The following is a 12,759-nucleotide window of genomic DNA, read 5'->3' as shown; positions in this document are numbered from 1 at the left end:
AGTTTGTTTTCATTTCTTTTATTTTGAATAATTAAAATTTGATCGTTTAAAATTAATTATGGGTTCAAACCGTATGTAATAGAATGTTTGAATTTTATAAGGCAAGACTTTTTGTTGTTTACTTAACACGTAAAGGTTTAACAAAAGGATTGATTTGAATAATAGTTAAAATTTGAAGACTAATTAAGCCAAATTTAATTACCTTTGATGTAAACTACTTAAAGTTTTAAAAAAAATCATTAATATTTTCTTAAAATAAAAATTTCATTGATTTAAGCAATTTTATACGGTAAACTAAAATAAAAAATGTTTATAGTTTTAGTATTTGGCACAAGAATAAATTATATTTCTTTATAGATTGTTTAAGTTATCATATGGATTTTTTTTTTGAGAATATTACATTGAACGTGAGTATTCTCATGATTATTTAAATATGGCACTTGCAATTATTTAAAAAATAAAAAAGAAATTAAAATTATGTTTCTCCTCTTATTTAAGTTGATAACTTGTAAAAAATATAAAATATGATACTGATTTTTTTTTCGTATTCTAAGAATTAATTCGAGAGAATTGGATAATTAAATCGATAATTTAAAGAGGCCAGCGTAAAAAAAGAATGGAAGAATATTTTAGTATTTGGCACAATAATAAAAAAGGTAAAAAATAATGAAAGTGAAGAAAAAAAAACAGGCAGGGCAGCAGTATAAATAATAGAAGTTTGATGATTTATATGCAGAACCAACAACTACACTTGTTTTCTATATATTCTTGTGTGATCATGAATTCCTCCATTTATATTCTTGTCTTTCTCCACCTTTGGTTGTTGAGCTTACCATGCAGAGAGAGTGTGTGCATCCCAAGTGAGCGTGAGACACTTTTGAAGTTTAAGAATAATCTCATAGATCCTTCCAATAGGCTTTGGTCTTGGAATCATAATCATACCAACTGTTGCCACTGGTATGGAGTCCTCTGCCACAACGTCACTTCCCATCTTCTTCAGCTTCACCTCCACACTTCACCTTCTGCTTTCGAGTATGACTATGATTACAACTATGATTACAATTATAATAATCTCTTCGATGAGGAAGCTTATAGGAGATGGAGCTTTGGTGGAGAGATAAGTCCTTGTTTGGCTGATTTAAAGCATTTGAATTACTTGGACTTGAGCGGCAATTATTTCCTTGGAGAAGGTATGTCAATTCCTTCTTTCCTTGGGACAATGACTTCCTTAACTCACCTCAACCTCTCTTATACTGGATTCCGTGGGAAGATTCCTCCTCAGATTGGGAATCTCTCAAATTTGGTGTATCTTGACCTGAGATATGTTGCCAACAGAACAGTACCCTCTCAGATCGGGAATCTCTCTAAGCTTCGATATCTTGACTTGAGCCGCAATAGATTTCTTGGAGAAGGTATGGCAATTCCTTCTTTCCTTTGTGCAATGACCTCCTTGACTCACCTCGACCTCTCTAATACTGGATTCATGAGGAAGATTCCATCTCAGATTGGGAATCTCTCCAATTTGGTCTATCTTGACCTCGGAAGTTATGCTTCCGAGCCTCTGTTAGCTGAAAATGTAGAATGGGTATCAAGTATGTGGAAGCTTGAATATCTTGATTTGAGTAATGCAAACCTATCCAAAGCATTTGATTGGCTACACACTCTCCAATCTCTTCCTTCTTTGACCCACCTATATTTGTTAGAATGCACACTCCCTCACTATAATGAACCATCCTTGCTCAACTTCTCATCTCTGCAAACTCTCCATCTTTCCTTCACTAGTTATTCCCCTGCCATTTCTTTTGTCCCCAAGTGGATATTCAAATTGAAGAAACTTGTTTCTCTTCAATTATCAGATAATTATGAAATCCAAGGTCCGATTCCTTGTGGTATTCGAAACCTCACACTTCTTCAAAATCTTGACTTGTCTTTCAATTCATTCTCATCTTCTATACCTGATTGCTTATACGGTCTTCATCGTCTCAAGTTCCTGAACCTAATGGACAACAACTTACATGGGACTATTTCTGATGCCCTGGGAAATTTGACTTCTCTTGTTGAACTTCATTTGTTATATAATCAACTTGAAGGAACCATTCCAACTTCTTTGGGAAATTTGACTTCTCTTGTCGAACTTCATTTGTCATCTAATCAACTTGAAGGAACCATTCCAAATTCTTTGGGAAATTTGACTTCTCTTGTTGAACTTGATTTATCACGTAATCAACTTGAAGGAACAATTCCAACATTTTTGGGAAATCTCCGCAACTCAAGGGAGATAGATTTAACATATCTCCGTCTCTCTATGAATAAATTCAGTGGAAATCCATTTGAAAGTCTTGGATCACTCTCTAAATTGTCATCGCTTCTTATTAATGGCAATAATTTTCAAGGAGTTGTCAACGAAGATGATCTTGCAAATCTTACAAGTTTGAAGAAGTTTGATGCATCAGGGAACAATTTCACTTTAAAAGTAGGTCCTCATTGGATTCCTAATTTTCAACTTATCTATTTGGATGTGACATCATGGTAGATAGGTCCCAACTTTCCATTGTGGATTCAGTCACTAAACAAACTTCAATATGTTGGACTATCTAACACGGGGATTTTCGATTCTATTCCCACACAGATGTGGGAAGCACTTTCTCAGGTTTTGTATTTAAACCTTTCTCATAATCACATCCATGGTGAGCTGGTGACTACAATAAAAAATCCAATATCTATCCAAACTGTTGATCTAAGCACAAATCACTTATGTGGTAAATTACCCTATCTTTCAAATGATGTGTATGACTTAGACCTTTCAACCAATTCATTCTCTGAATCCATGCAAGATTTTTTATGTAACAATCAGGACAAGCCAATGCAATTAGAATTTCTCAATCTTGCATCAAATAATCTGTCAGGAGAAATACCTGATTGTTGGATTAATTGGCCATTTCTAGTGGAAGTGAATTTACAAAGCAACCATTTTGTTGGGAACTTCCCCCCATCCATGGGTTCCTTGGCTGAGCTGCAGTCATTAGAAATTCGTAACAACTTGCTCTCGGGAATATTTCCTACCAGTTTGAAGAAGACTAGCCAATTGATATCCTTGGATCTTGGAGAAAATAATCTTTCAGGATGTATTCCAACATGGGTTGGAGAAAAGCTCTCAAATATGAAAATCCTCCGCCTTCGATCAAACAGTTTTTCCGGTCACATTCCAAATGAAATATGTCAGATGAGTCTTCTTCAGGTTTTAGACCTTGCAAAAAATAATTTGTCTGGCAATATACCCAGCTGTTTCCGTAACTTGAGTGCCATGACACTAGTGAACCGGAGTACATATCCCCTTATCTATTCTCATGCACCAAATGATACACGATACTCTTCGGTATCAGGTATAGTTAGTGTGCTACTATGGCTAAAAGGAAGAGGAGATGAGTATGGAAACATTCTGGGTTTGGTAACAAGTATTGATCTGTCAAGTAACAAATTATTAGGAGAAATTCCTAGAGAAATCACAGATCTAAATGGATTGAACTTTTTGAACTTGTCCCACAACCAATTGATTGGTCCTATTCCAGAAGGTATTGATAATATGGGATCGTTACAAACCATTGATTTTTCGAGGAATCAAATTTCTGGTGAAATTCCTCCAACCATTTCTAATTTGAGCTTTCTGAGCATGCTAGACGTGTCTTATAATCATTTGAAGGGAAAAATTCCAACAGGAACTCAATTGCAAACCTTTGATGCCTCCAGATTCATTGGCAACAATCTATGTGGTCCACCACTGCCCATAAACTGCAGCTCCAATGGGAAAACTCATAGTTATGAAGGAAGTCATGGGCATGGAGTGAATTGGTTTTTTGTTAGTGCGACAATTGGATTTGTTGTGGGACTTTGGATAGTGATTGCTCCTTTGCTGATTTGTAGATCATGGCGGCATGTCTATTTTCATTTCCTTGATCATCTGTGGTTCAAACTTCAATCTTTTTCCTCGTATAGTATCACTGTTTAGTGTTGCTTACAACCGATGTTGTATCATTGTATTGCCAGGTTGTTCAATTTGCATTGTAGTTATTGCTATCTTCTTTCCTTTTTTTTTTTTTTTTAAATTTGAGAGTCTTATTTAAATTCTGTTTTGGGACGTACATATTTGCATATTGAGCATATTTGTAGTTAAGATCAACTAGTTGTTCAATTCTGTGTATCACATTCTTGTTTCCAAAAAATGGGGGACTAGTGGTTCAAGAAAACGTGGTTTAATAGGAAAAAAACTTATATTTAATTTTAGTCACTAACCATTGAAGTGAATAATTAGTTCTTTCGTGTTAATTAAAGTCGTGACTCGTGGCTGCATACAAGACTTGACTCTCCAAGCCGGCCAGGCCAAGAACTTTGATGAGATATCCATAGATAACCAATGATGCTTGAGAACCAACAAAATTGTTGGAGTAATATTCTAAATTACCATAACTATAAAAAGGGCAAATAATAGGTGTAACTTTTTAAGTATTATTCGTTTTGCTTTTTCAAGTTTTACTTTATATAATAATAAAAGTCAGCTTTTAAAATTGATTATCAAATTGAAATGTTAACTTTACTTAAAAATTAACACAAAAAATACTAAATAATTTATCTTTATAAAACAAATTTTTTGAAGAGTCAAAATGAATTAATATTCAAGTGTTCCAGGATCAGTATTAATTACAACCAAAACTAACGGAATATGAAGCCTGAAACAGAAAAGTGATAACAAAATCGCAGGAAGTATCTTGGCTAATTTTTTATTTGATAAATATATAAATTTTTGGAATTCATTTTTGTAAAAATTTAATAAATTTTTTTATCTTTACAAAATTAAAATACATTATTATTATTTGGTCTGAATGTAGATTCAGATAAATTTAAATTATGGATTTTTATATTGATTATACATATATATAATCGATGTAAATATATTATTTTTACATTAATTATACATATAATCAAAAGTGTAATAAATAATTTGGAATGTTTAAATCTTACTTTAAGAAAAAAATAATATATTTTATTTTTATGAGAACGAAAAATATATTAAAATTTTATTCAGATAACTTTTCAATATTTTAATATTTATAAGATTAAAAATATATTTTAACCTTATAAAAATATCAACAAATAAACAAAATGTCTTTTCTTTAACAGTTTTAAGAATTAAATAATTGATAGTAATCATAATTTTAAAAAATTAATTAACGTATTATACAAAATGTTGAGCTAAAGATCAATTAAGGGTATTTTTGAATGATCATGGCCCAAGCATTCTTTGACAAGGTCACTGCCCATGAAAGCTACCGATATCGCATCAACATTTACTCACTTCTTCCATTAAAAGGAACTGGAGGCTGAAAGTCGTAATCTTCATTTTTATACTTTTTAGATTATACAAAGTTGGAAAAATTAAAACATTATGTGGTGGGCGAATTAGTGAACAAAAATTATAAGATCTGCACAGCTTATTCTAATTTAATTCTAATCAAGAAATTAATTATTTTCCATTTTACTCCCTTTATGACAAATTTAATTTTTACTTGTAAGCCGGTCTCTGATAAACCTTGTACCATATTTTAAAGCAAACCGTAACACATCATAAAACTTAGTGATATAATTTTAGATGTCTTTGTGTGTGTGAGATGTATTGTTAATATTTATAGCATCCTTCCTCATAAAATTTAGGGATATAAAATAATTTGATTTGCCTTTTATGTGTGTGTGCGTGATGTAACGTTAATGTTTACGACCAAGCTAAAAGTACAAAAAAAATAATTTGTATCTAAAGGTTTTCTTGTAATAAATATAATGGGTGAAATTAGCCATAATCAAATTCTACTTTTTTTGATTTCCTTTTTATATAGAGTGCCATATATAACAGGAAACTGAATTTGTCGGTTTTCACACTAGACTAACAGCGCCAAGAATGAGAATGAACATAATTTGTGGGTCATGTTGAAATTTATAGCTCTGAACAAAGAGTAGTCCAATTTCACATTGAATGCGAAATGCATGTTGGATGATGAGCTATTGCAATCTTCCAATGGAACCCACCAAAGATAGGTGGCATTAGCACAAAACATCTCAGCTTATGGTATTTTGTAACAGACAATCAACTTTGAAGAAGCGTGTACGATGGCATGTTGATGGAAGACGACCACACAACATAAAATGCTACAAAATAAAATAAAATATTTTTAAACAATGACATACTTTGTACATTGGGATAGCTACAGTCCAAATCAAAACCATCCCCTTCATGGTCATCATCATGCCCATCATCATCGTCATCGAAGGGTGGGTCTAAAACAGATACTGGACTGCACTGTTCCTTATCTTCCTCTTCTTCCCCTGATTGGAATTTGTTGACGCCATCAGCACCATTAATTTCTTTGTCCTATAAAAAAAATTCACAACCACCATAGTTAGAATATTGTCCTAATTGGGGTAGTTAACACAAGTCCCTAATCATTCTTATAATGCCCATGGATTTAGACTCTACACTTGCTTCATAATTGGGTGGTTGTTGTTGTTGAAAAGTATTGTATGTGTGGTGCACAGGGCAGAGATTAATATAAAGCCATGGCATATTTTGTTGGGAGGGTTGAAAGAAGGCACTACGAGGATACCATGGCTGAACAGAGAGCCTTATGCTTACTGGAAAGGTAATCCAGCTGTTGCTGAAACCAGACAAGATCTCATTAAATGCAATGTTTATGAAAATCAAGATTGGAATGCTCGTTTATTTGCCCAGGTATCACACTTCTTATTAGCTTTGTTTGAGTCAATGGTTTGGAGAAGCAGAAGGATCAGTAAAGAAATTTATGATGGAATCATTGGTCAAGGTTCCTGCAAATACCGACCCTTGCACCATGCCTGCCCCTTTTGACCCTCCAACTTTGTATGCAACATTAGAGAGAAAGGAAAGCTCAATTCAACAAGTTGAATCATGGGAGAAAAGTTATTGGGATAATCAAACCATAACATCTTAATGAATATTTGTTTTTCCATATTCAACTTAACTCATTCATTCTTAGACTATCTTGGAAGGATACAAAGTAGAATCTAGATTATCTTGTACTTGGCTAAAGAAACCATATCATGCTTGACGAATTATCAGTTTTAGACTTTACGAGGAAAAAAAAATTAGTTTGTTAATTTTGTAAATATGGATACCAAAATGTAAAATTTGATATCAATTAAGTTAACTAATGAATCAAATTTGTAAAATTTGAAAATATGGAAACGAACCGAGCAATTGAAAAGTGGGATACCAAAATCATCCTCAAGTGTACTTAAAAAAATAATAAGATTTTAATTTCTATTACAACAAGTCGTTATTTCTTATTAGAGATAAAAGAATTTTAGGACTGAACAATAAGATTTGTGTAACAAGCATTTAGTTGTATGAGATTAAAGGCATAATGCTCACCAAAATAAATCTCCAATAAGGTTTTGCAATAATATCTATTGTGAGTCTGTCAGAGATTTAATACACTCGAGTGTAAATATTTTTACACTATCAACTAATCAATGGTTTACGTTTCAACATGATATGAGAATGGTAATATATAGGTAGTATTTGAGTAAAGCTCATGAAAGCCAAATTAGAAGCCCTGCAACTGCAACCAAACTTTCTAACAATCTCTTCCCGATATAAGACGCACTATTCTTCTTAGCTGTGGCCATTTCATCTGTCCCCTGGTTTCTACCATTCTGGGAACTTCCTTCAGCTGAATGCACAAAAGAACACATTAAAAGTAAATGCAAAATTTAGTACTACACCATTGAAACTCAAACTCAAATTTAGTACTTCAGGTGATTTAGGATCCAAGTGCAGAAGTGCTGTTCAAATCGTTTCAAACAAGAATTTCTTGAGAAAAAATCAAACCTCAAATATTTTTAACTTTCACAGTTGAAAACTCAGAGATAACAGATACACAAACAAAGTAAAATTGGCAGATTTAGATGCCCTTTTTTTCCCCTTTAAAATGTGTTATTGTCTAGTTATGAATGAGAAAAGTAGAAAAGTTTGAAGTACATGACTTGTTGACCATTCATTACATAGTAAATGGAATGTAACACTCTTTTGTTCTTTATGGAAAATGAAAGGCTTGATAATGATAAAACTTAGACCACAAATATTCTGATCTTTTTAGAAATATCTTGGTGACTTGTTGGTCATGGGTTCGAATCCGGAAACAGCCTCTTTGCATATGCAAGGGTAAGGCTGCGTACAACATCCCTCCCCCATACCTTCGCATAGCGAAGAGCCTCCGGACAATGGGGTACGAAGTTTTACTAAAATTGGAAGATTTAGGGCCTGAGTATTCCCAGTTAAGAAACTGTTTTATAAAATAATTTTAGACAACTTAGTAATCAATTTCTTATCCAAAATATATAAGTTTGGAGAATCCTCTAAAATCCAAAAAAACAAAAACAACGGGAAATTGTTTTCTCAGCTTCTTCTGTTTTAATCTTATTCAAGTTCCCTCTCAATTTCACATTCTGTGTCTCACATCATTCTCCGCCAAACAGTCTGAAGAACTGATAGCAGAGGCTATCTGCTAAGAGCAAAACGAAGGAAATAAAGAGAAGATAAGCAAATTCAAATTCTGTTCTGTGCTTTTTCATTCCTTTTCTCTTGACATTTATAGGCTTACACTGCTTATTGTTTTCTAGCAGATAATAACAAACTCTGTTATAACAGAATTTGAGGATAACAGAATTTGGGAAAAGCACTATCTCTGTCCCCTAACTAACTGCAGTGCACTAATGCTGTCGCGGCTAAACCTAATCCCTGAGGTGAGTGGGTCTGTTGTGGTTCCTTGCTGGTCTGCTATCAAGAACCTTGTTTAGTTGTATCTTGAAAACTAAAAATAGTTTTTGAAAATAGAAATAAAGACTCTTTTTTTTTTCCTATTAAAAACATGTTATCATCAGACAATGAAAGATAAAAACATTAGTTGTTATATGGCCACTAACAAGACTCATTGCATAGGAAATGGAAACATAACACTGTAGTGTAGTGTTCTTCAAGAAAAAAGGAAGACTTAATTTGAAATTGAACATACCAGAGCACTGTGAGAGATTATCAGGAGTTTTGCAAAGAGAAGGGAGACCAACAGCAATTGTCATGTTAATCTTCAAGCCAAGGTCAGGATCATCCCTGTCTTTGAGAATAAGGCAGACACACTTCTTGTTGGTCTTCATGGCTTGTGTGAGACCACTGCAACAATCTACCGAATATTTAACCGATACATTATTATTTAACTAATGATAGAGATTTAAAGCAAAAGATTTCAAATATTAGAGATTTTCGTTGAAGAAAAAAATTGTCAAAAGATCAAATAAAAAGTCGAATATAAATCATGGATTAAAAACATAATTTTATTTTCTTAAAAAAAAGTACATTTTCCTATTCCAAAAGTGTTAAATTCTCTCGTGTTATTATACCCCTAGTAGTTATTTGTTTCTGACCGAGTCTCTTTAGTGTCCAATTTGCTGGTGTGAAGGGTAGAAAGACCCAATGACAATGTTGTCATCAAATTTGAAAAGAAATAACTATAAAAAATATAAAAAAAAAAACATAACACTAATAGACCAAAACACTATCAAACACAAAATGAAATTAAATATGTTTTTATCCTTAATAAATAGTTAATTTTTGTTTTTGTTTTTTAATAAATTTTTATTTTATATTGAATTTCTAATAAATTAATATTTTTATTTTTTATCTTTGATTTTTTATTTTAGTCTATGATAAATTTAAAAAAAATTGTTTACTTTCTAGTAAATTTTATTTTAATATGTATTAATAATAAATGAAAAATATTTATAATGAAGCAAAAAAAATAATTTATTAGGGACTAAAAATAAGTGTTTAATATAAAAAATAAAATTATCATTTTATTAAAAATTTATTAAAAATATATATATATAATCAGATATGTATTAAAAATAAAAAAATATATTTAAGCCCCTTAAATAATTAAGCAGTACATGTGTGGGATAGTAGACTTCCTTCTTGTGAACAGGACCTGATCCTGAGTGTATTTTTCATATTTGTCCAAGCAAAAAAACCAAATAAAGTGAAACAATGTTTGACTTCCTATCTTCAAAGTTAAAAGTTAAGTCTCTGGAGAAGATGGCTTCGATAAAGACACAATAAAACTGCTTCTGGAGAAGAGGGAATTTCAAGACATTTGTTCTTCCCTTAAAGCAACTTAACTCTAATTAAAACGTTAACACTGAACAAGAAGCTATAATCGAAAACCAACTAACATTCCAAAATTCCTCACTAACCATCCGTATTATATTTGACAACCACACCCGTGATGAAAATTATAGTGCGGTCTCATTCCACTGTCTCAATAAATAAAAAAAATATACAAAAAATCACAATAAGGATATGTTAATTAAGAATTTAATTTAAATACACTTAGAATTGCAATTAACTATATATATTCTCCTATAATGTTTTTTAGTAATTGTTTTACAAATCATTAGGTGATATCTAATTAATTAACAATTTAAATTTTTACACTGTCTATCTAAATTAAACTCATGTATTAACATCATCAAAGTTATTTTCGTTTTAGTTTTGATAGTTTTTTTTCTAATTAAGTACTACTAGTAGTTGCCATTCTCATTATTTTATTATACGTACATTCTAATTAACTTGAGATACCATTAAGATAAAAGTGGAATGAAAAAAAGAGCATCAAAGTAGGCGTACGTATGGCGTCAAGAGTTTCATCACTTGTTCTGTGAGGGAAACAAAAAACATTATAAGTTCAAAATTCAAAGCAAAAGAATTCCTTTTATAAAACACATCATTTGTTTCTCAATTCTCCTAAGAAAAAAACCACTTGCACTAATGGGTTGGTACAAGGGTCCTTGTGGCAGCCAACATGCACAACAATGCAAATTCCCTGACTTGGTAAAAAAGGCTAGGAAGGAATTCGTAATAACCACTGAATCAAAGTCTTCTGTAACATTTGGAAATATGTGAGTGAGATTTTCAAAACACCAAACAGTTATAGTATCAAATGTTGTATCTTCAAACTTGGTTTCTTTCCGTTAGGCCCATATTTCTTCTTGGTATCAGAAGGTATCCTAGAGCCATTCAAAAGGATTACGCACCATGCCCAAAGAGTGTTAAACGTGAGGGATGAATTAAAAAAAAAAAATTCAAGTCTCACATTGGTTAGAGATAGTCTTAAGATAGAGTTTATAAGGTGAGGGCAATCCTCACCCTATGAACTAGCTTTTAGGGTTGAGTTAGGCCCAGATTTCTTCTCTTTCTACCCAAATAGAGTTGCAAAAACGGAAGACTGAGAGCTTAATTAGATAGAATTCAAAGTTGCAAATTCCAAACCTGTTTTTACAAGAAAAATAAAAGGTTTAATTATCCTTTTGTAAAGTTACGACAATATTTCTTTTTAGTTCTTATAGTTTAAATCATTCTATTATAGTCCCGGTTGAATTTTTTTATTTTTTTTTTGACTCTTCGATTCTCACCATCAAGTTTCGACTAAAGTCAATTGTTGAAACTAATGTTATGGAGAGGGCAAAGACACTCTCCTATGCACACACGAGACATGGCTGATCATCTTTTCTCTCAACAACAAACCGGCACCTGAAACATCATCCCAACCATGAAGGCACAAACTACCACACCTCGATCTGTTACTCATGGAACCAGAAACTCACAATCACACACTTTATCTGCAGCAATCAAAACCATCATCCCATTGGAACGATCAACTTAGTTCAATGCTATGATACCACTCCAACTTGATGAGACACAGTAAAGAAGGAGATTACATCATGGCAATTGGCAAATGCTAAGCTTTCAGAGGTCGGTGGCAGACTCAAGAATAATGGAATGTGTAGTGCCTTTGTCTCATACCTCCATTACACTTCAGTTGTACCTGAGCTTGATTCCCTATTTTTATTAATTTTGTTCATGTTTATGTGTGAGTTGAATCTTCCCCGCGAGGACAAAAAGGTAAAAAAAATGAAAATATAGGAACCAAAATGAATGTCTTAAATTATAGGAACTAAAAAAAATTATCACAACTATAAGGACTAAAAGAGTAATCAAATCAAAATAAAATAAACTATTGCAAAATAATGGTGGTGTGGTTAGACACTTTTAATCCTAAATGTCTCGTTGTTGACATATATTCCTCTACATATGTGTGCATTTTGCAACCACCACCATTAGTGGAGTAAAATTTTAAATGCTAACCCTTCTACGATTAGTCCTATTTGACACAACTTATCAGGCAGAATTCCCACGAGCACCCAACTTCAGAGCTTTGAAGAACTTAGCTACACTGGAAATCCTGAGCTTTGTGGTCCTCCTGTGACAAAAAATTGCACAAACAAGGAATGGTTGAGGGAGAGTGCTTCTGTTGGACACGGTGATGGTAATTTCTTTGGAACATCAGAGTTTGATATCGGTATGGGAGTTGGATTTGCAGCAGGATTTTGGGGTTTTGGCAGTGTTGTTTTCTTCAACAGAACTTGGAGGCGTGCTTATTTTCATTATCTTGACCACTTGAGAGATCTGATTTATGTGATGATAGTTTTGAAGGTAAGAAGGTTACTTGGGAAATTATGAGTTTACCTGTTAACTGTTAAGAAGTGAGACATTACAACGTGTTGGTCTAGCCATTAAAAATGTGAAAAGGTTTACCATACTATGTACCTGTTCATCTGTGGTGTTCC

General features: G+C 32.6%; 1 protein-coding gene and 1 pseudogene across 1 annotated transcript; one reads left to right on the top strand and one right to left on the bottom strand.

Moving 5' to 3' along the window:
* The first annotated feature begins 634 nt into the window (after positions 1-634).
* On the top strand, positions 635-4,471 carry LOC106796548 (receptor-like protein EIX1; annotated as a pseudogene).
* A 2,522-nt stretch (positions 4,472-6,993) lies between these two features.
* On the bottom strand, positions 6,994-9,385 carry LOC121173746 (non-specific lipid transfer protein GPI-anchored 14). Its single transcript, XM_041010593.1, has 2 exons — positions 9,096-9,385; positions 6,994-7,754 (listed from the first exon to the last, which is right to left on the bottom strand). Exons 1-2 carry the CDS (start codon positions 9,232-9,234, stop codon positions 7,615-7,617), a joined length of 279 nt encoding a protein of 92 aa, XP_040866527.1. The 5' UTR covers positions 9,235-9,385; the 3' UTR covers positions 6,994-7,614.
* Between the last annotated feature and the right edge of the window lie 3,374 nt (positions 9,386-12,759).

This window comes from Glycine max, chromosome 16 (genome assembly GCF_000004515.6).
Source record: "Glycine max cultivar Williams 82 chromosome 16, Glycine_max_v4.0, whole genome shotgun sequence".
In the NCBI taxonomy this organism is placed as follows: domain Eukaryota; kingdom Viridiplantae; phylum Streptophyta; class Magnoliopsida; order Fabales; family Fabaceae; genus Glycine; species Glycine max.
Note: the sequence above shows the minus strand (reverse complement) of the source record. Positions and strands in the feature narration are given on the sequence as shown.